The sequence below is a fragment of the Pholcus phalangioides genome, unplaced genomic scaffold (assembly GCF_987345545.1).
Source record: "Pholcus phalangioides strain wild (caught in Gottingen) unplaced genomic scaffold, Ppha-v1.0 ptg000020l_1, whole genome shotgun sequence".
Taxonomy (NCBI): Eukaryota; Metazoa; Arthropoda; class Arachnida; order Araneae; family Pholcidae; genus Pholcus; species Pholcus phalangioides.
The window spans coordinates 10,980,592-11,004,213 of record NW_028301613.1 but is presented as its reverse complement, the minus strand read 5'-3'; the positions used below and the strand labels follow the sequence as shown (position 1 = coordinate 11,004,213).

Sequence of the window (23,622 nt, the reverse complement as noted above, 5' to 3'; positions counted from 1 at the left end):
TCAAGTTGAGGAGGACAAAAATTTATGGAAGAAATTCACACAAAATAATTTTTTTCAAGCACTTATAAGCAGTTGAAAACCATTATTATTTTTTTCAAGGACTGTAATGATTTTTCAAGGACTTTTAAAGACTTGAAAATTAACTTTTTTTTTCAAGGACTTTCAAGGGTTTTCAAGGACTGTACGAACTTTGTATCTGAACCTTGAGTTGTATACAGAACTGCAGCAAGAAAATTATTTGTGGTAAAACAAACGAATTTGGATAATGAAAATTGAGAAATCAGGATGGTGTCTGAATTTTTTTTTTCTCCAAATTTTCCAAACACTGCGGAAAATGTATTCAAAAGTGTCCTGATCCGTCAAAAATAAAACCTTTAGCTACGTAACCAGAACCATCGAGTTTTTCTTTTTTTTCATCAAATACTATTGAAGAATATCAAACTTCATTAAATTAAATTCTTAAATATTTTAAAGGAGCAGTGATAATTAAAAAAAAGAGATAATTAAGAGGAGGAGATAGCAGTCATTCTGAGAATTCATTACTCTGGAGGTGTTTTCCACTTGTCCAAATTAGCCATTTTTGGGAACTCAAAACTACAGAATAATGTGAATTATCATTAAATACAAATGTCAATAACAATATTGTATATTTATATCACTTTATACAAGACAACCTGCCATGTATAGCAACAGAATGCCTTCATCTGGCTGACAATTTTAACAGACTAATTTTCGGGAGGTTGGGCTTATATTATGAGCATCTTGAAAAATCAAGCTAGGGCATATTTTCTGGTTAGGTCTTATTATTGGAGAAAACTATACTTTTTGTTCTGTTTCACTTGAAAGTATTCGTTACCAATGCTCAATTTAAGAATCTCACAAAGTTATTTTCTTTTTGTTATGAGATAATGTTATTTTTGTCTCTTGATATTTCAGTTATGAAAGTCTGATGTGTAACTGTATAAAACCTATTTATTTATCCTATATTGTTTGCCCAAGGCCTATACAAAAGGATGCGGTAGATTTATAGACATATGGTTTGAAACATTTGACAAAAAATCGAAGATTGTGGGGAGTTAACAATAGTATAGGAGAGCTTGTTCCATTCAACTATGGTATTGGGAAAGAAACTGAATTTAAAACAATGTGTAGAGGCAAAAATAGGTTTCAATTTTTTGAGGTGGTCAAGTCTATTGGAAACATAGGAAGGCTTAGTCAGAATACAGAATGTATCAAAATTTAAATGATTATGACTAATCTTGTAAAGCATGGCTAAGTGGGAGATAAGTCAGTGAGAAGTGAGTGGGTGGAGATTAATTTCAAGTTTAAGATCCAAAACAGAACTAAAAGATGACCAGCAGTCGTGAATAAAGCGGGAAGATTTATTTTAGATAGATTCAAGTTTGTCAATGTTATTAGAGGTGTAGGGGTCCCTGACCTCAGTGCAGTAGATTACACAGTCATCAGCAAAAAATCTAGTGGTGCAGTAGAAGGTTTCAGGGAGATTGTTTATATATATATTGAAAACAATAAAGGCAAGAGAACCGCTGCTTGAGGAGTACCCGAGTTTACAGTGGAAAAAGGTGAATCATGATGTTTAAAATGAATGAATTGTTTACGATTTTTTAGGAAAGCTTGTAACCATTTGAGCAATTGTACATTAAGACAGACCCAGATTTGAAAGTTTTAAGGAGGAGTCTGTTGTGTGGAACTTTATCATAGGCTTTAAAAAAACCCAAGATGATATCAGTTTGTAACTTATCAATGGCTTTGGAAAGGTCATGGATGAAAAGGGACAGTTAGGATGTAGTAGAAAGGGATCGTCTGAAGCGCCATGTTGGTTGGGAAAGAAAAAGTCAGAGTCTAAATGAGCGTGAATTTCCTTTGCTTTAACATATTTGAAAATCTAACAACAGGATGAAGTAATAGATATTGGTCTGAAGTTAACGGGGTGGGAGAGGGGACCAGTTTTGTGAATGGGAATAATTTTATTGATTTTCTAATTGGTGGGGACGATGGCAGTGTTCAGTGGAGACATTAAATAAGATTAGAAGATACTCTGAGATTTCTTCCGCGTAATTTTTGAGAATGGAGTTAGGAATGTGATTGGGGCCTACAGAATGGGGTTTCAGTTTTTTAGTAACTTTAAAATATCTTCTTTAGTGAAAAGGGCGGGATTTGAGTTATGGACAGAATCAACGAATGAGTATTGTGGTGGAATGAGATCAAAACTGAAAAAACTGAGCAGAAAGCCAAATTGAACTCAGTAGCAATATCTGAAGGAGATGAGATGTTTTAATTTGAGATTTTGAGAGAAGTGGGTCAAACAGATTTAGGTCTGAAGAAGTTCCAAAATTTCGTAGGATTTGTTTTTAACTAATTTGGTAAAGAGTGGTATAGGTACTTCAACTTTTGGGTGGAGATGAGGTTCCTGAGACTCTGAGTGGAGGTCAAAATTGAGGATTTTGGGTGCATTAGATTTGTTGGATTAATAATAATCATCATCCAACAATTAATAATCTTATAAAAATGTAATGCAAACATGTAAATATGTTTTGAATGAAAATTCAATATCACATTTTTGCTCCCAAAAAAAAATCTTTTAAAAATACTTTAAAATATGCATATTCTAAACACTGCACTATGCAGCAATTTTTAGAATACATAAGCTAACCTTAAAATAAAATTTTACCCTGAAAACAACACATTTTCTTCGAAAACCAACTATTTACCTCAAAAAACCCAGCCCGGGGGAAATGGATATCTACCCGGGGAGCAAATTTGACAACCCTGGTTAACAACACGTGTACAAATTCATATTGTAAACTTAATTGTGAATTAAAAAAATAACTAAAAATTTCAACAATTCAGACACATAATTGTTCTCTTTCCAATTTCACAATACAACCAAAACTTGAATATGCATCTGTAGTTTGAAATCCTCATTACATTAATGATATCAATAATATTGAATTGTACAAAATGCACTTATGCAATATTTATATTTTAAGAAATTGAGCAATTACCCACCAAAATACTTTAATTGCCAGTCTCAAAAAGAGAAAAAATTTCTTTCTTTTAACATTTTTCTGGCAGTTAAAGGTAATACTGCTTGTTCTTTTCTGTTATCTAAAATATGATTCATGGTCACACAGTACAACACCAGTGAAATAAATATTTCATATAGCTCACTTTAGGACCTTGATTGATCTTTCTTGTGTGATAAACAGATTTTATATTTTGCATAATAGTTTACCTGAGGAATTGGATTTACAATGAGACCTTGCTACAAGGATGCTCAACATAATGATAAATCCCTCCACAATGATATTTTTTCAAGTGTTGTTTGGAAATGGCTATAGTCTAGTGTTAAACTACTACATCTTGATACAATGATAACCCCTCAACGGTATTTTTTCTGGTTCCCAGAGTATCATTATATTGAGATTTCACTGTATTTGCAACACCTATTGATAATTCTCTCAAAAAGCTTCTTCTCTCTGATTGATGAGATTTATTCTTCTGTACATGATTAGTTGTATGTGATTCCTTAACATTTTTTTAAAATTTATTTCAATGAACATGTGCTTTTATTTATTTGGTTTTTTTAAAATTGATATAAGCCTCTGGAGGCGCGACGTCGGTTCCGTGTGGCTGCCGTGCGGATAAGCCAAATGTAAACGAACAATAGTGATAGTTGGCTTTGACTACATAAAAATAGACATGTTGCCACACTGACATAAATAATAATAAAAAAGAATGATAATAAACAGTTGAAAAAGGGTCGCTCCACCTCCATTTTACTTATACATATTTTTTTTACTTGTGTTTATTTATTGTATTTTATGTGTCTTTATTATTAGCCGATATTATCACTTTACTGGCTTAATTTTATTGTATTTGCATTTCATTGTGGATATTGTATTTACATAAATTCACAAAATTTCTATGGATGAAACGAAATAAATATTGACATATTGTTGATGGGAAAAGCTGCTTCACATTTGCCGAATAATGATAAAAGATGGGAGGGGGGTATTTTTCATTTTTCAAACAAAAATATAGGCAGAGACATGATTCAATCACTTTTATACAAAAACCTAATCCCAATATGATATATAGAAATTGGTTGATATTAATTTAAAACAATAACAAAGGACATGATAGCAGGCAGATGACAATGGAAATGGACTACAACTGGCTCCGGTATGGAAGGCGGATAGCAGCGCTTATTGCACAAAAACATGCATAACTCTGATAGCATAAACATGCTAGAGCCACCCATGTGCATACACATTTACATAACACTTCTTATCTAGCAAGCATCCATTCATCAGAAATTCCCCAGAGAAATTTTTATAATGAAGTGCATATATGGTTCAGGAGTATGTAGTATATACAGGAAGAAGCATGGTTCAATCGTACTTTATTAAAACCAAATCACAAAGCGATATACAGACATGCCAACATTGGCTTAAAGCTTGTCAGTAGTGATGCATGTTCAGCTTTGTTATGGGAGGGGATACACCCCTAGGCATACATAATCATGGTACAATAAAAAATAATCACTCAAAAATGTGATTTTTTTAAAATTTTAATTCAAAGTTCATTAAATGCAGCAACACAGTGGCACCTAGAGGGCTCAGGCCACATCAGCCCATCTCCCAAAGCAATGTTCCAAGGTCACAGAGTCCCTTAATAATTCATGAATATACAATGCAAGCCCAACTTGCATACGCCCTGGTGGGCTGAATATACAGACATATAGAAAACCTAGACCCCCAATCCCTGTTTTCTTCATATCAAACCTTCTACAGCACCTACTATAAAACATTCTTGCCGACACAAGTTCCGCTAGCACTATGCAAATGAACTCAGGTCTGAACCCACCATGCTGAACCATTCAAAAACTTAGCCCACAGAGTGGGATGGTTTTGAAAGGAAGCGGTTTTTATGCGTTTGGGCATCAAGTAGAGCCAACACAGTCTATATCAGAAATCCTAAGCGTATCACTGATGTCACCCATTTCACCTATGGTCATTGGATGCACAGTCACCCCCCCCCCCATCCCCCTGTACAAGGTTGGTAAAAAAACCGGTTTTTTGGTTTAAACCGGTTTTTTTGTTTTATATAGTATTAACATTAAAAACAATGAAATTTCTGAAAATTCATTCAAACTTCTAATAATTAACTGAAATAAAATGTTTATTAATGTAATTAACACTATTCCCATGCTAATTAATCAATAAATATTTATTACATTTTAACAAAAACCAACATTTGCAATTTAATTATTTTTTGCTTAACTCAATGGATTACTGTCTCTTTGAAAATTCTTTCAATGTTGTTATTAATCATATAATATACAAAGGTTTTTCTTCAGTTACTTTCAGTATACTTAATTAGGAAGCTATTTTGCAAAAACTATAATAAAAATTAGTTGAATACAATGTATTTAATGAAGCATAAATAATGCAGATTAACTAGCAATGATTTACGATATACAGGGTGATTATAACTAAGGTTCCGATTTCAAAACACTGTAAAAAAAGAACGATTGTCAGAATGACTTGTAAATTGACATGAATATTCCTGAAAAAATACAATTTTATTTGGTAAAGGGGAAAAAATACTTAAAAATGTAAAATTAATGACATCATCCAACATGTGGGAAATTTGTTCACAGAATGGAAACAATAGCCAGTCATGGCACAATGATAACTTTCATAATTCATGGAAACATCACAAAAAAAGAAGTAATTGAAAAATAACTACAACTTACTTGAAAAATGTTAAATACACTGCTGGCCACCCAAATTGCAACACCAAGAAAGACAAGAGATATCGCAACAATATTTATTTTGTAGATAACATGTTGACCAAGCATCAAATGATTAAATTTATAGACTTCTGTGAAGTGTGGTTCCTGCCAAAATCAGTAGCCAGAGTAGCCGCCATTGTTGGAGATCACCGCTGCCACACGCCTAGGCATTGATTCAAAGAGACTTTGGATGTGTTCTTCGGGTACAGCAGACCAAGCAGCTTCCACACGTTGCCAAAGTTGATCTGGTGTGGCAGCTGGGGATGTAATCTGGGTCAATCGTTGAGCAACCATGCACCACATGTTTTCTATCGGCAAAAGATCCGGAGAGCGAGCTGGCCAGGGAAGCAATTCAATCTGGCGATTAACGAAGAACCTTTGGACAATGCGTGCCACGTGTGGTCGCGCATTATCCTGTTGAAATATGGCTGTGGGCAAGCCCTGAAGGTAAGGAAGGACAACTGACTCCAACACCTCGGAGATGTAGCGCTGGCTTTTTAAAGTACCGGCAATGCGTACTAGAGGAGTGCGAGAGTGATATCCAATACCGCCCCATACCATAATACCCGGTGCAGGACCAGTGTGGCGGAGCATAAGGCAGCTGTTCAGCATCCTCTCTCCACAGTGTCTCCAGACTCGAATCCGACCATCGTGGTGTTGCAGACAGAAGCGTGACTCGTCAGTAAAGACAATTTCATTCCATTGTGCCGTCCACATTCTTCTTTCATTCCACTGTGCCGTCCACATTCTTCTTTCATCGAACCATTGGCGGCGGAGACGTCTGTGGTTCTGCGTCAAGGGTAGACGAAGCAATGGACGTCTTGCGGACAGACCACTCTGCTGTAAACGCCGTCGAATGGTACGCGCAGACACTGGATGATGCGGTACAGACTGAATGTGCTGTGCTATGGTTCGTGATGTGGCTGAGTGATCCGTCACTGCCATACGCACAATACGCCTGTCATCACGTGAAGTGGTGCACAGAGGTGGATGCGATCGAACATGTCGGTCCGTCGTACCCTCCTGCATCCAACGATCACATATCCGCATTACAGTTGTTTGGTTTCATCCAACACGACTACCGATTTCCCTGAAAGATAATCCACAATCTCGGTAGGCCCCTATCCTTCCTCTGTCGAACTCGGATACTTGATCAAAAGATGATCGCTGTTTTCTACAAGGCATAATTGATTGTTTTTTTGAAAAAACCACAAGAAAAACACAATTGCCGTACTTCAAATCGTCGAAATCTCCAAGCCTTAAATAGCGGTTTGAAGTGTCGCCACAGGCGCGCGTGATGTGCGCCTGCGCTGAAATTCTAATCATTTGCATATCTCACCTCCGCTAATGCATGTTGTAAATTTCATATTATTTGCATGCTTCCTTCAGGGTGTTGCATTTACGGTGGCCAGCAGTGTATATTACCCACCGTGTCATGGCTATGAGGTTGAAAGCACAAAAATTCTTGTTCAACAACAGAATCGGAGTATGCCATGATCATAATGTGGATGTGCTTGCAATTCAGCTTTATTAAACCAAACGCGCCCCCTTTCCCCCGTTCATATTCCTGAGGAATGAGGAACTTCTAACATATAGGGAATGTGCTGGAGATTGCAATTCACCAAAGTTTGCAATCTGACCACTGTTCATAACATTTTGAGGTACCCCACAGTCGGAAGTTGCAAGGGTTAAGGTGCATCCTGTAAAAATGGGTCTTCAGCAGCTGGTTTGCTGGTATTGCAATGTACATCTTGATAGAAGTTCTATCCACACACTGATGCTGTGGAAGTGCCAAAATGATGTGGTTGCACAAAATAGATTATACTGCTGGCCAAGTACAGCATCATCTACTTGCACATTTTGCACTTTTTTCTTTTGCGAAAGAAACTTCCATTGCTTCAGGAGTATCCATGCAAATTTTCAAGTCATTCTGATCAGTACTTATTGTATAGTTTTGGAGAATTAAAACTTACACTATAATCCCCCTGTATATAGCTGATTATTTTTCATAAATCTGTTACTACTATACAGTAGAACCTTGATTAACTGGGCTTAACAGTGACAGTGTGTGTGTGAAAGTATAAAAAAAAACAACTATTGAATATTAAGACTGGGAGATATACAGTAGGAGATGTGCTATTTCTTATGGGAAAGAAAATGAAAATGTATGTGAGGTAATGTACTACTAATACAACGCCACAACAGGCAAAATGCCCAACGAGGTGGCTGATAAAAATATGGTTGTCATATATTTAAAAAAAAAACAACAGGAACCCAATTAAAAATGCAATTAACACAAATTATAAACAATATATACACATGATAAAATATTATACAATGCCCATAAAGAATACTTATGGTTGTCTTATTCTAAGAATGGACAGCTTCTCGATTTACCCCAACATGTTTATCGTATTTCTTTTTAAACGTGTCCATTGTGTTACAATTTACTACCTCCGGAGGTAAGCTATTCCATTTATTAACAACCCTATTAGAGAAAAATTCCCTGCGACACCATAACTTTGCATTGTCCCTCACCAATCGATACTGGTGTCCCCTTGTAAAAGCAGTCGATTGGCGGTGTACTAAAAGTTCATGGTCCATCCTATCCATCCCATTGAAAATTTTGAACACTTCGATCATATCTCCTCTACACCTGCGTTCATCCAATATAAACATATTCAAAAAAAGAAGTGTCTCTTCATAACTCAAGCCCTTTGTGCCAATAAGGACACACGTAGCTCTTCTCTGCACCCCTTCAACCAAATCTATGTCCCTCTGTAGGTATGGTCTCCAAAACCTTACAGCATACTCCAGTCCAGGACGAACTAAGCCTTGAAAAAGTGGAAGAATGACTTTAGGAGAACGCGAAGAGACCTTTTTGAAAATGAGACCAATCGTTCTATTCGCTGAACAATGTTCAGAAAACCTAAGTCGCTCGTCAATGAGAATTCCCAAATCTGTGACCCTAGTTGCATCCGGGATAGTGACGCCATTCAGCTCGTAAGAGAACCATGGGTTGTTCGAACCAAAATGAGCGACCACGCACTTATCAACGCTAAACGTCATGCTCCATTCATTTGCCCATGCTGCAATCCTGTTTAAGTTGGTCTGAAGCAACTCCCTATCGCTTTCATTCCCGATTACCCCCATTAGCTTCACATCATCTGCGAATTTGCTAGTAATCCCATCGATACACTGATCGAGTTTATCGATAAAAAGTGAAAAAAGTATGGAGCCAAGGACACTTCCCTGAGGAACTCCACTTGTGACGTCTGTCCAACAAGAGAATTCCCCGTTCACCATAACTCGTTGCGACCTATCTCTTAACCATGATTCTATCCTATTCAGCAAGTTGCCCCCAATTCCAATCTCGTGTAAACGCTTCAAGAGTTTGCCATATTGGACCCGATCGAATACTAGTACACTAGTCTTTATCCTTTAAGGACAGCTGGTGTCTTTATTGGATTATAGGACCACCTGCCCCTAGCATGATGGTGTCACTACTGTAGCTGCTTCTTTGTGAAGGTGGGAAGGAAAAAACCCTGAGATAATAAACCACTACATTTAGATGTATGATGCAATCCTTATTCATGAATTTGCTAAAGATAGAGCATCAGAATGCACCCAAAGGTTAGAAAATGTTGCAAGAATGAGAAATTTTGGCTTTTGTATATAACTTTAAATAACTAAGATACTTTATATGAAAAATATATATATATTCTGGCCACTTTTATGAGACTTTTAAAAAAAAACCACTTATAAAATCTTATGTCATTTAAAGATATACCATCAGAATGTACCCCAAGGATATAAAATGTGGTAAAAATGAAACATTTTGGCTAATAATGAACCAATATGATATTTTTCAAGGAAAAAAAATGATATTTAGGCAACTTTTATTTGATTTTTTGAAAAAAAACCAAAGGTTAAAACCAAGGTTTAAACCAACGTGGTTTAAATCAAACAACCCTGCCCCTGTATGAGGTTTTTTTTCTTTATTAGAATTATTTTTTTTGTTAACACTCAGCAATTCATTCATGTGTTTTGCTTATGAAATTTGAATTGTGTGTGGTCCATTTTTCTAGTGCTACTTCAAAAAGGGGGGAAAAAAATGAAAGGTTTACAAGAAAAATTGGATATATTGACTAAGCTTAGCGAAAGTAAGTCAATTGCTGCTCTGGTCCACCATTACGGAATCAACTAATCTATGGTAAGAAATATCAAGAAAAAGGAATCTGAAATTCAAGCAACCGTGGCCGTAGCTGCCTGCGCCATTGTCAGTGGAAATTTCGCATAGCCTACGGGATCTATGTGTTTCTCGTACGGAAATGCTGCGTTTCTTTTTTGTGGGTACAAGATTGCTACAAAAAAGGTATTCCAATTGATTATAATATTGGAAAAGGCAAAAAAAAAATCTGCTTTATAAAGGAAAGGGCTGGACGAAAAGGAAAGGGATGTCTATTTCATTAGAAATTTATGCACGTAAAGGGTGGTTTCATAGATAGATAGAACCGCTCACAACCCTGAACGGATGCAAAGCAACTTACTTCCATTACTTCAAAACAGGCAGGGTTGTCAGAAAAAGTTAGCAAAGATTTATAGCAGTGGCCCCCTAGCCCTGTGTTCGCAAGTAACAAATCACTCGTGTCGTTCTCCCCATGAAGACAGCTATCAACTCAATGCAACGTACAAGTCATTTCACTAAAATGGATAGCTGAACCCAATGACTGAAGAGACAAATTGCACGTGCGCGCAGTGCCACATAAGGGCCAGAGACCACAGTCTGGAATTCCAAAAGAAGTGTGGAAAAGACTTGTGGGACAAGTAAGAAGAAGTAGTCAACATGTTGAAGTGGGAGAGATTTGAGAATGGTTTAAATACACTTGATGATATGAAGAAGAAATGGCAAAAAGAAATCACAATGTTCTTTCAGAAAACATTGCCAACAATTGTGGCACTTTCTTTTACATTCCTTTCTACTTCTGTCACCCTGCTCTTTCTCATGATGTGAACATGTAAGCAGGGTTGTAGTGATTTAAATAAACTGATTTTTTTTTTTAAATCACTGATTTAAATCAATTTTTTTCAGATATTAAAAATTATCTGTTGTAATTGAATAAAATTATTTATGCAGCTCTAAAGAGTGATTTAAATTTTTATTAAATTATTTTAAATATCAATTAGTATAATATTTAACTAAATATATTTTTCAAATATTTTTATATTATAATATATATATTAATATGTATATCAAATATCAGTTATACCATAATCGTACACATTTAGCTGATAAATGGTTACCCAAGATTTACAATGATGAAGTTAGAGAATGTAAAATTGACTTAGAAAATCGAATTACATGGCGATGGATGGATATACATAATAAATAAATTCTGTGTGTTATCAAACGGTGTGGTAAAGCCATCTGTTGATACTATTGACACATCCGGCTTATCACATACTGGAAATTATTTAGCAAATGTGGTTTTTAGTTCAGTGAAGTCAACAGAAGAGAAAACTTCTAATGTAACATATAAAGTTTTGTTACTGCAAATATGGTGTCTTCCAGAAAGACTGGATAAAAAGCTTGGCTTTTCAGGACTTACATATTGATACAGTGCCCACATTTTAAACTAGTTAGCCGAAGATTAGGTTAAAACTGATGTAACAAAGTATGTTACAAGTATATTCAGATACTTCCGCAATCATCTCTCAAAAGTATATCATGTGTAAGGTGGAAGTGCATTGGTCTTTCTGCAGAGGTATGATGGAATACTTATTGTGATTTTCTTGAATCTGATGTTAAAAATTCGTCAGTTTTCATTTCCAAAGTTTATGAAAACCACAGATCTCAGATAGCAACATCTCTAGTGAAATCTTAAATATTGATTTAAAAATAAATGTCAAGTCAAATGTCAAATATATGAACAATCATTAACAGATTCACCCTTTGCCGAATTTATTCTAAGCTCATCAGTGTTAACTTCTGATAGGGAATTAATGTCACAAAAGAAGAGAGAAATAAGGGTCTTGAATTTATCAAACAAAAATGTAGCTCTGGTTTCTTAGCAATTACATTAAAGTTTTTGGGAAACAGTTGGAACCATTTCATGCTAAAAAAAAAAAATTTTCACCCTAAGGTTGTTGATACAATGTCATAACTGCCAAGTCTCTCGAATTTTCCGGGAGTCCCGAATTTTAGCTTCATCTCTCAACTTCCTGAAAAGTTTTCAAATCTCCCGAATTTTTACAAAAATCCAAAAAAACCCTAATTGTCCCTAAAAATTCCCTACTTCATTTAAAAAGAATCCCCATTTCTGAAAACCATCCCTAAGGAAGTTCTTGTGGGGCAGAAAATTTTTTGTCTCTGTTTTCTTTCCCCTTTTGAAATGACATCACACGTCACAAATGGGCAAATAATGGGAAATTCCTTTTTTTAAGGAAGTTTTACAAACCCTCTGATGGTGATAAGAGAAGTTGTTTGTCTTATCGTGCAGGGAAATAGCTTAGCAGCCAATAGTCCTGGATAATAATTGAAGATTATAGTGACACCCCTGTGGTCAAAACTTCCTCTTTTGTTGAAGTTACATACGTGCGATAACAAAACATAAATACTGATGAGCAAAAAATATTTCATCAATTTTAAAGATACTTATTCCAATGAATTTCCTTTCATCAAATGTTCCAGAAAAAGGCAGACTTTTTCTTTTTGCACAAGTTGTGTTAAGGACATAAACATTGATCATGGTGGAAAGACTGACATCACCACCAATGTGAAATCAAAAAAACATCAAGCGTCACAAAAAGTCATGTGTTTTTCAAAAACATTGATGCTTTTTTTCTTCATCTTCCGATGATTTTGGGGTCATTCACGCAGAATGTTTGTTCACATCATTTCTGATTGAACATGGTTTTTTTTTAAGATCACCATTCAAGTTTTGGCCCCCAATTTCACTTGTTTTTTGCAAAGGGATTTTATTCATATGTTTTAACTTTTATGTGTGGAAAATCCTTTTGTATTTATTAGGGAGTGGTTTTAGTATAAAATATGGGTCTGCACAAAAATCTACCTAATTTTCATTTTCAAAAATTAGCAGCTATGCAATGTCTAATTTTGACGGATGGAATAGTTTTTATAATGTTTTGGGTAAAGATACAATTACAAAGAATGATATGTCACTTGTAAACATGTTAACTATAGCCAAATCATTGATGCCTGTGTTGAAAGGATTTTTTCAAGGTGCAGTTCATTCAAATAGCGAAACAAATTAAGAGTAGAAAAAGCATTCAAAATAGCGTTTCTAATGAAACAAAAGAACAATTATATATTCACACTGGGTAAAATTACCTAATACTTGATGTAATATATCTATATTGAAGAAGTGTTCCTTTCCCCCTTTACTTAATAAAATGTTATAAAATATTTCACAAGTATATGATTCTTTATCTTTAGTTTGCAAATATTTTTTAAATAGTCATTATTTTTGTAAGTTTAAATTTCTTTAATTTTATATTCTTTAAAGAAAGCATAGATTAATGAATAGTGTGCTAGTAATATATATATATATTTTATATATTTTGTTTAAAAAATCAATAAAATCAAAGAAAAATCATGATTTAAATAAATTGATTTTAAAAAAAAATAAAAAAACCAACAATCCTGCATGTAAGTATAAACAAGACATATAAGAAAAACCTATGGTTTCGGTTATTCACGCATTCGAGAACACTGTTCTCGAACAGTGTTCATTTTCATTTTCGGTTATAGTTCAATGTATGTTCGTTATGTCTCGTCACTATGTTATTTTCATGCCTAAGCCAGATGTGGAATAAAATGAAGTCTTTAATCAAATTGAGTTTTTATTGAGCGACACTGCACACTGCGCTGACAGTATCCAATGGCTACAGGTGGAATGTACGACTTCGGTGACGTCAAAGCTTTATGCTGAGGCTTTCTGCTATAGGTGTTGGTAGAGCAGCAGGTTTAGACGCGGCTGTGCCTTCCGCACACAGACAAAACAGATCGTCTACGAGTTTGTCTTCTCTTGAACTCGCTCACATACATATACGAATTCATTGTTACGATAAAGGTCGACAAAATTTTATATTTTAGAAAAAATAAGTAAAACACTACAAAAAACTCAAAGATCTGTTTTTTTAACCGATTTCTGTAGTATTAAAAGCCCCTCCTATAGCTCTGTAGTTCATTGCGGCAGTCAGTAGAAACTAGACAATTTGTAGCAGTTGGCAACTCTGGATATATAAAAATGGTTGTCATTAATTTGATAAAATAACAAAGGACATGATAGTGGAAATGTACTACAGAACTGAAAACTAGTTCCTCTGGAAGCATACAGATTTGGCAGCCATTATGTGTTAATGTGCTTGGTAATAGCTTTTAATGGGTATATGGTATAGGAAAGGTCACAAGAGTGATAATTTATATTGCATTTTTAAAAGAATCAATTAAAAGAAAAACAAGTTGTCATCGGAAAAAAATTTGTTTGAACATGTTTTGTAAGAAGTAAGATTCTTGGATTAAATTTATGAATAACCTACTGAAGATAATCAATGAATTTGTTAATGTGATCAATAAATTTTTCTTAAATTAGCATTTTGCATTGAAAGTTGATTTTATGGAGGGAGAGGGAAAGGATACAGAACAATTGATATGGAAAAAATGTATGTATGTAATCAATGACTTGTATGCCCAGCTTACCTTCACTGTTGCAATTTTGTAAAAGTGCCCCCAACATTTCTTTCTCTAGAGCAGATGTCTGGTGAAGCCATGCCAACATATCTCCAACATACCTTAAAGGATCATCAGAATGAAGTTCAATAGGTTTTGGCAGTCCACTTGTACCTTCAACAAATATGATAGATCAGAAAAAAATTTAAAAGTGCACTTAAAAGAGCACTATATAATGTTTTTTAGCAATCAGAGTATGTGAAAAAAATCAATTCACTTCAGGGCTCCCACTCAAAAAATTAGAAAAAGTAGAACTAATAAGTAGGAGGGGCACGCATGGCATAATGGATAAGGATGGCATAATAAAAAAAATTCCTCACTAATTTGTTTTATTTAAAAAAAATAAATGAAAAAAATATAGCATTTTATAAGATTGACTCGAGCTAAAGCAAAATGACAGAAATTACGTAGTTACATAAACAATTTTTGGCCAAAACAGTATACTAGCAACCACAGACATAGTCTCTCCTCACAATATATACTCGTATATATTAGATTCCTTTTCTTCAAGGAATCTTCCAGATTGTAGTCTGTCCTTTTTACGCACAGCAAATTGATTATGAAGACATGTAAGTTTTTAACAATGACATTCTTCTGAAGCCACTTTCAAAAATAGTGCAAAATGTAAACTACAAGGTCCAATGTAAATAAGTCAAGGAGAACTGGATGGTTTTACTTTGTAAAACATATTTATCATCCAGAGGCTGTCATGTCTGTACAGATGATTGAAAATTTACATGATAATTAATGAATAAAATATATAAAACATACAACATGAACAGAAACATTAAAGTAAAGTAAACATAAAATTTCAGTATAATTGTTTTTGACAAATTAAGCACTTTTATTTTGCTGCATTCTTTGCTGATCATTGTACATATTGTTTATGCCTCTGCATGCCCGAAAAATACAGAAGACAACTGAATGCTATTGGGTAGCATCAGAATAACCAAACCCAGAATAGGCCTATATATCCAAAGTCTTTGTTATACAAACTGTTCTTTCACCTATATGCAAAATGTGCACCATAATTTTTGAATGATGAATGTTAGTTACAGTACAAAGAATAATCCAAGACCATGGGAGGGCTGACCCCAGGCCGAGGCAAGTGTGATTACATTTTTATTTATTTTTTCCTTTCAGATATGTCCCATATGAGAAAACAGAAGACATTTTAACATCAGTCACATCAATTTCGATGCGTATCAGCAGATATCTTGAACTAAGTATTTCTATTCTTTTCACTGCAATATTTTAAAAATAGACATGTATTATGTAACCGGAAAAAAAACAAAACGAAAAGAACAATTTACAAGACACTGCTCTGAGTCCTCCGAGGAAGGAAGAAAAGATATTGTGATTATGGTTCAATGAAGGCTACTGACAACCGCAGTATTTTTCCTACACCAACAAGTACACCAGCACTGGGGGTGCGTGACCTCAGGGCTATAATGTGACCCCTGCTGCTTTAGTGCATAGAAGGTCATAATGTCCGAATGAAATGAATATTTCCCTGAACACAGATTTTCACAGTGAAATGCCTGTTGGTAGATGAAGCACATGATCCCCATCCTGGAATAAGGGGGGCCCCCCCTCTATAGCAAATTCTGTGTGGAAAAACAAAAAATCACGAGAATGGTCTAGGCCCCAGGACTAGAGCTCTGTCAACCTCACCCTCGTAGGCAGACCATCATAAAGTGACAGCTTTGCTGAAAGCTTTTGTATAATAATACCCCTTCCTTGCTTCTGAAAAAACAGGCTATATTCCGCATCAGTCTTTTTTTAAGGTGCAGTACTATCTTGAGAACGTATCTCCCCACAAAACTTCTGGATTGGAACGAAAAATACACTGCTGGCCACCGTAAATGCAACACCCTGAAGGAAGCATTCAAATAATATGAAATTTTCAACATGCATTAGCGGAGGTGAGATATGCAAATGATTAGAAGAATTTCAGTGCAGACGCACATCACGCGCGCCTGTGGCGCCACTTCAAAGCGCTATTTAAGGCTTGGAGATTTCGACGATTTGAAATACGGCAATTGTGTTTTTCTTGTGGTTTTTTCAAAAACACGATCAATTATGCCTCGTAGAAAACAAAGATCATCTTTTGATCAAGTATCCGAGTTCGACAGAGGAAGGATAGGGGCCTACCGAGATTGTGGATTATCTTTCAGGGAAATCTGTAGTCGTGTTGGACGAAACCAAACAACTGTAATGCGGATATGTGATCGTTGGATGCAGGAGGGTACGACGGACTGACGTGTTCGATCGCATCCACCTCTGTGCACCACTTCACGTGATGACAGGCGTATTGTGCGTATGGCAGTGACGGATCGCTCAGCCACATCACGAACCATAGCACAGCACATTCAGTCTGTACCGCATCATCCAGTGTCTGCGCGTACCATTCGACGCCGTTTACAGCAGAGTGGTCTGTCCGCAAGACGTCCATTGCTTCATCTACCCTTGACGCAGAACCACAGACGTCTCCGCCGCCAATGGTGCGATGAAAGAAGGATGTGGACGGCACAATGGAATGAAATTGTCTTTACTGACGAGTCACGCTTCTGTCTGCAACACCACGATGGTCGGATTCGAGTCTGGAGACACTGTGGAGAGAGGATGCTGAACAGCTGCATTATGCTCCGCCACACTGGTCCTGCACCGGGTATTATGGTATGGGGCGGTATTGGATATCACTCTCGCACTCCTCTAGTATGCATTGCCGGTACTTTAAAAAGCCAGCGCTACATCTCCGAGGTGTTGGAGCCAGTTGTCCTTCCTTACCTTCAGGGCTTGCCCACAGCCATATTTCAACAGGATAATGCGCGACCACACGTGGCACGCATTGTCCAAAGGTTCTTCGTCAATCGCCAGATTGAATTGCTTCCCTGGCCAGCTCGCTCTCCGGATCTTTCGCCGATAGAAAACATGTGGTCCATGGTTGCTCAACGATTGACCCAGATTACATCCCCAGCTGCCACACCAGATCAACTTTGGCAACGCGTGGAAGCTGCTTGGTCTGCTGTACCCCAAGAACACATCCAAAGTCTCTTTGAATCAATGCCGAGGCGTGTGGCAGCGGTGATCTCCACCAATGGCGGCTACTCTGGCTACTGATTTTGGCAGGAACCACACTTCAAAGAAGTCTATAAATTTAATCATTTGATGCTTGGTCAACATGTTATCTACAAAATAAATATTGTTGCGATATCTCTTGTCTTTCTTGGTGTTGCAATTTGGGTGGCCAGCAGTGTATTTATCATTCAAATCTGACAAATGTTATTGAATTGTTCGAAATCTTTTAGTAAGTTAAGTTGTACGTGGAGAGCATACAAAAAGGATTTTTTTCTCACATAAATGAATTTTCAACATGGTTTCTTCTAACCCAAAGGAACTGTAAGCAATACGGGAAATAATATACATTTTTTTGATAAATTTTATTTTGCGCATCTCTAATTAACTGAAATAAATCTATGGCTGAAGAGTTGAATTGTGTTTCCAGGGCAACACCTTCTAAAGCAGAACTGTTCTGGAAGGTGTTGCCCACGGCCACAACTTCGGGGGGGGGGGGGGGGAATATGAGCAGTTGAGGTCTGGTGCCGGACCAAAGGAGGTGCAAATTTGACACTTTTATCTCTCCTTCAACGTTATAAGTTTCAATGAAATGCATTCTTGTCCTACTGACCAAGCATCTAGTTGCAGCCCTGTGTGTTTCATAAATTGTCAATAGGCCATATCTACAAATTAACAGAATTGTTAAGAAGCTAGTGCTTAGTTCAAATGGGTAGAGTGAACATAAATATTTGAATTACTTCAGTTCCATTTTAAAGGCCAATGAAAATAGCTATTCAGTATTGGGCTGTAGTGTGCTTTCTCTGGGCCCCAGGGCACAGGGTCCACGAGCAGTGCCACGGTTGCCCCAGCCTATTTATGGCCCTGCCATGTACTATAATTCAATAAATTCATTTATTCTTTTTTTTTTTTGGACGCTTATAGTGAATCGCCTGGCATAATAGAATCGTTTTGTTTTATCCAAAAAAGCGTTGCATAGAAAATTCACATATAAAAGGATAAATCTTCGATTTTTTTCTAAATTAAAAGAAAATTGACAGTTTGGATAGAAATTTTGTTTTGTGTAAAAGACAGTTCAAAGTGGTTCGTTATGTAGAGACTCTACAGTTTCATATATGTGTTAGAGAGTTTCGCTCCCGTTATTCCGCAAATAAAATGCAACCGGGAAACTCCCGGAAATCTGAACAGATCGAGATCCCAGATCCCTGAAAAAGAATACGGTTAAACCAGATTACATTTCTATACTGAACTAGACATACCTAATTTTTATCACCAGAACCATGCATTTTAGAAGATGCAATCATTTAAATAAAACTGATATTATTAGATAAATTACTAAATTGTACACAGTATCAGGGAAACATCTGGATATTATGATGAGATGAACTCAGAAAGAAAATTCATCTTGTCTCCACCAAAATTCGACCCCAAGCCCTCTTGCATACCGGTAAAGCATGCGAACATCTACACCACTGGAGACACGATGCTGCCTTCCTTATTTCATGCACTGTGGCACGAGGTGCTGAAGTAGAAGTATTAGCAGCCTCTCTTAACTTCAAGAAGTGCCCCTCTTGCCTCAGGTGGAACAGTAGAAAGATATAGTGATTTTCTAAGCCCAAGATATCAAGTAAACATATTTCCTGGATATTATGCTGAGGTGAACTCGAAAAGAAAAGTAATCTTGCCTCCACCGGGACTCAAACCCAGGCCATGTTGTAAAATGGCACACAGTGTATTTAACCCTTTTAATGGCTTTGACGAGATATCTCTTTGTGAATCTCTTTCCTCTTATTTTAGCATTGACAAGCCCAGACATTGAAATGTTAAAAAAATTCCCATTAATTTGATGGGCAGTAATAATCTAGAATAAATAAGTAACTTGAATTATGTCTTAATTTTTCATTCATTAGCTAGTGGGACACTGTAAGTTCAGGATGTGAAACCTTTTTGCAATGGTAAATCTCTGTTTCAAAACTCTAAGTCAATAATTTTTTTTTTTTTTAAATTTTGAAACATGAAATGTGCAGTGATCTCTCACTTAAGTGTCGGCACAAAGGAACAAGAATAAAAAGATGCATAAGTGAGGGAAGCGTATAATTGAACAGCATACATATCTTTGACCGACCTGCCATAAATCCTCTTATTACAGAGAGAAACGTGTAAGTATCACTGCACCTAGCTCAATTTGTTGAAGGATTGTTCGAGAAATATTGAAATTACTATGAAAGGAAAAAAAAAAATTTTTTCTGTAGTTAAATAAATTTTTTTTTATAAAATTACATTACCACCAACAATATTGCAGAATAGAATGAGTATACTTGCTTAATGAGAAAAGAAACTGATGAGATGCAGCAGATATCTTATCTGAGAGAAACTAAGGATAAATTTGACAATTCATAATAAAACTAAGTGAGATCTCGATATAACAATATTCTGTGGACGAAGAAAAATATCATAGTACAGCTGTTATCTTTAAATTGAAAGACTGACATTCAATACCAACCACCAGGGCCGCAACTAGATGCTTGATCAGCTGAGGCAAGCACACATTTTACCACCCCCATTTAATGTTCAACGAAACATTATAAAATGAAATTTGCTTTACTTTCAGATCAGGGGCAAGAGACCCACTTTTACGGCCCTGTGACCACGGACCACTGGAAACTTCCATACTATAAAATGATTTACTGCACAGCCCTTTTGTGTACTACACAGAAAGTAGCTTAGCAGCAACTTGATAACCCCTTTAGAAAGGTAGATAGCGCAAAATACCAATATTTATCAAACACGCTTGAAAGAACAAAAACTGTTGAAGAATTAAAAAATATATAGCAGGAGAAATTCGAGCAAAATATAAAAAAAATATCTTTGTATACTGGTTTCAAATTCTACAAGATATCTACCAAATACCAAAAGCAAATTCTGTGACTTTTCAGGGAATTTTTGATGACTTTTCTGTGATCTTTTCTCATTCGCAGGGCTCCCACTCAAAAAATAAGAAAAAGTAGGATGGGGGAGGGTACACCCTCTTGGGCACATAATCATAGCATAATAAAAAAAATCCCTAGAATTTGTTTTTTTCAATTTTGAAATAAATTTTTTTTTCATAGCACACTATTTAAAAATCCTGTAAGATTAACTCAAGCCAAAGCAAAATGACAGAAATGAATTGGTTACAAAAAATTGTTTGGCCAAAATAAGGTCTTAGCAACAACAGTTTGCTTCTTTTCTGCTCTCCTCACAATATATATACAGTACTACATTATTTTTGGGGAGTCTTCAACACTCAACTCTCAACAATACACACAGCAAATTATGAAGATATGTAAGTTTTTTAAGAATGACGCTCTTTCGATACCGCTTCCAAAACCATAGTGCAAAATGTGTAAATTACGAAAGGTCTGAGATAAATAAGTCAAGGTGGACCAGATGGTTTTATTGTGTGTGTGTTGTCCATCCCTTTTAAAAAGGATTTGTTTAAATTTTAGTGTTCAATGCTAGTGTAATAATTTTGCCCGAGTGGTGCAGTGGTAAGATGCATGTTTTCCACGATAAAAATCAAGGTCCACGGGTTCAAATCCAGGGAAGAACATCAGAAATAAGTTCTTTACCTACCAAGCCTGGGGCAACCACTAATAGGTGGTGCCTTCATTTGCCATCAAACTCCTCTGACTGGAAATTGCTGTATGGCGATATATGATCGGAGTTGGTGTGTGGTAAAGTAATGCAATCATTTTGACAAAAATGAAGCACTTTCATTTCTAGCTGTTTACTTGAGAACTGTAAATATTGTTTATGCCTCAGCATGCCCTAAAAATACAGAAAATGATTTAATGCTATTGGGTATCATCAAAGTAAGAAAACCTAGAATAGGTCTATTTACCTAATTGCTTTGTTATACAAACTGTTGTTTCACATTTACACAAAATATGCACCATAATTTTGAATGAATGTTAGTTACTGTCCAAGACCATGAAGTAGTAAATACAAAAAAAAAATTTCAACAAGGCAGAAGTTTTTAACGACTACTCTACTTGTAGAATCCTCAAACTAAGCAAATGAAAAATTACTAAACCGCCAAATGGTCCACATACATCCCACCAAGCCTCTTTTTTACATGTTAACTACCAGTTAACATGTAAAAAAGTGTAGATGGTGTAAAAATAGATGGTGTTGGTTGAACGGGGTCGTATATGGACAGTCAGATCTAACTCAGGCCAAAGTTCACATTGCTGACACTGTCGCCAGATAGCGACTTATCTGATGAGTCTGCCATGCATTCGACTTGAAAACTTTCTAAGACCATAAGTGGACAGTCATATGTTTATTATTTATGTCCATATTATCTCGCGGCACCCCTTAGCTGATATAGCACAACGTTTGAGAAACACTGGTTTAAACCATCATGTCAATAACCTTCCATCAAAAACCTCAAATATTGCTTTTCAATATGAAAATTCCCAATGGAAATACACACGTTAATTGCATGTAATGTTTAAAGTGACTGTTATACAAAGAATAAATATTTAATTTGATTCTAAAATAATTTTCTGCAGAAAAGTGGGGATTTTGCCCCACTAGCCTTTCTATTTGCCCCACCAGTGAAGATAAAAAATGGGCACTGGTGGGGCAAAGCCCTTTTTCTGTTTTTCTGAAACACAGGGCTCAGCACAACTCATGGCCTCAAAACTAGTGAAAATAGTGACCAAAATGTTTAAAAAAGTGACCAAATAGTGACCTAAAAAGTTGTAAAAAGTGTCCAAATTTTGACAACCTGCAATCATATGAACCGTTTTCACTAAACTTTGCATTTCAATGGAACTCTAACAAATTGATTATTTTTACATAAGAAATAATTAAATCAAACTAACCATTTTTTGTTAAACAGGAAAATTCTGAATAACTCAGCAAATTTATCAACAGCTATGCGAGAGAGAGAATTACATTACTCCAACTGTAGGCAGCAGTTTTAATGCCTTTCCTCGTGCTGCTTTCCACAACTCATCTCAAAATTAATTTAAGCAGGAAAAATTTCAAAACATTAAAAAGTTTTCATGTTTAAAGAAACAAAACTAAGATAACACAAAGTTTGAAGGAGAGAATTTTTTTCCATCCACACACTAGTGGATTTTTTATTCATGTTATGTGCTTTAGAATGTGGCAGTACACAAAATACACACAATCAAATTTTCTTTTACCTAGTACGAATTTTATTTACATACGATACCCAAGTCTGTACAATCTGTTCAAATGTGTTTTTCAACTCGTCTGAGTCATTACAGCACAATTAAAAGCAAGAGCAGCAAATAATTAAAGTCCTATATTCACTGTTTGCTGTTAAAAATGGTGCAGTCTGAATTTTTCTAGAGAGCATGCGTGTTTGGGATTCGCTATTATTTTTTCTTCTAATGTATCCGCTGAGGGACATTTCCAATTCCATATCTCAAATTGACAATACATTCAACAATAACATTAGAATCTTGTGATTAATTCTTCAGACATGATCTAAAAAAAATATTTCATGATTTAAAGTGTTTCAATTTAGACTATCGCTACTAAACAATCTTTAGAAATCTGTCGTTTTCAAGACAAAGTAGTAGAAATACATTGATTTTGTTAAGCAAAGTTTATTGTATCTATGTTAAGCATTTCAAAAGTAACAAAGCTTGAAATTCTCAGCACAACAGATGTTCTCAATACTTATTAGGCATCTCCTGTTTAACATCAAGAATATTTTCTTAAGAGCTACATGAATGACAACAATCCCTTTTTTTTTTCTTATTGGCCCATATACAAATTTACTCTATAATATAAAATCACAAACTCGAAAACGGCCTGTTTCTAAGCAACCTTAATTAGTGATGATTTTATGTAACGGAAGTCAGTGACGTTTTTTTGTTACGAAAATTGGTTATGATTTTGGGTCAAGTTTTCATTTAACTCTTGTTGATTCATTTAAGTCTCTTGATGT

General features: G+C 35.6%; 1 protein-coding gene across 5 annotated transcripts in view; it reads right to left on the bottom strand.

Moving 5' to 3' along the window:
- Cog6 (conserved oligomeric Golgi complex subunit 6) overlaps window positions 1-23,622 on the bottom strand; it is a 209,964-nt gene that overhangs the window by 72,870 nt on the left and 113,472 nt on the right. For all 5 annotated transcript variants that reach the window (XM_089248666.1, XM_089248668.1, XM_089248670.1 and 2 more), the window contains one exon: window positions 14,544-14,687. In XM_089248666.1, coding sequence (XP_089104792.1) covers window positions 14,544-14,687 — 144 coding nt within the window. The remainder of the gene's footprint in view (window positions 1-14,543; window positions 14,688-23,622) is intronic.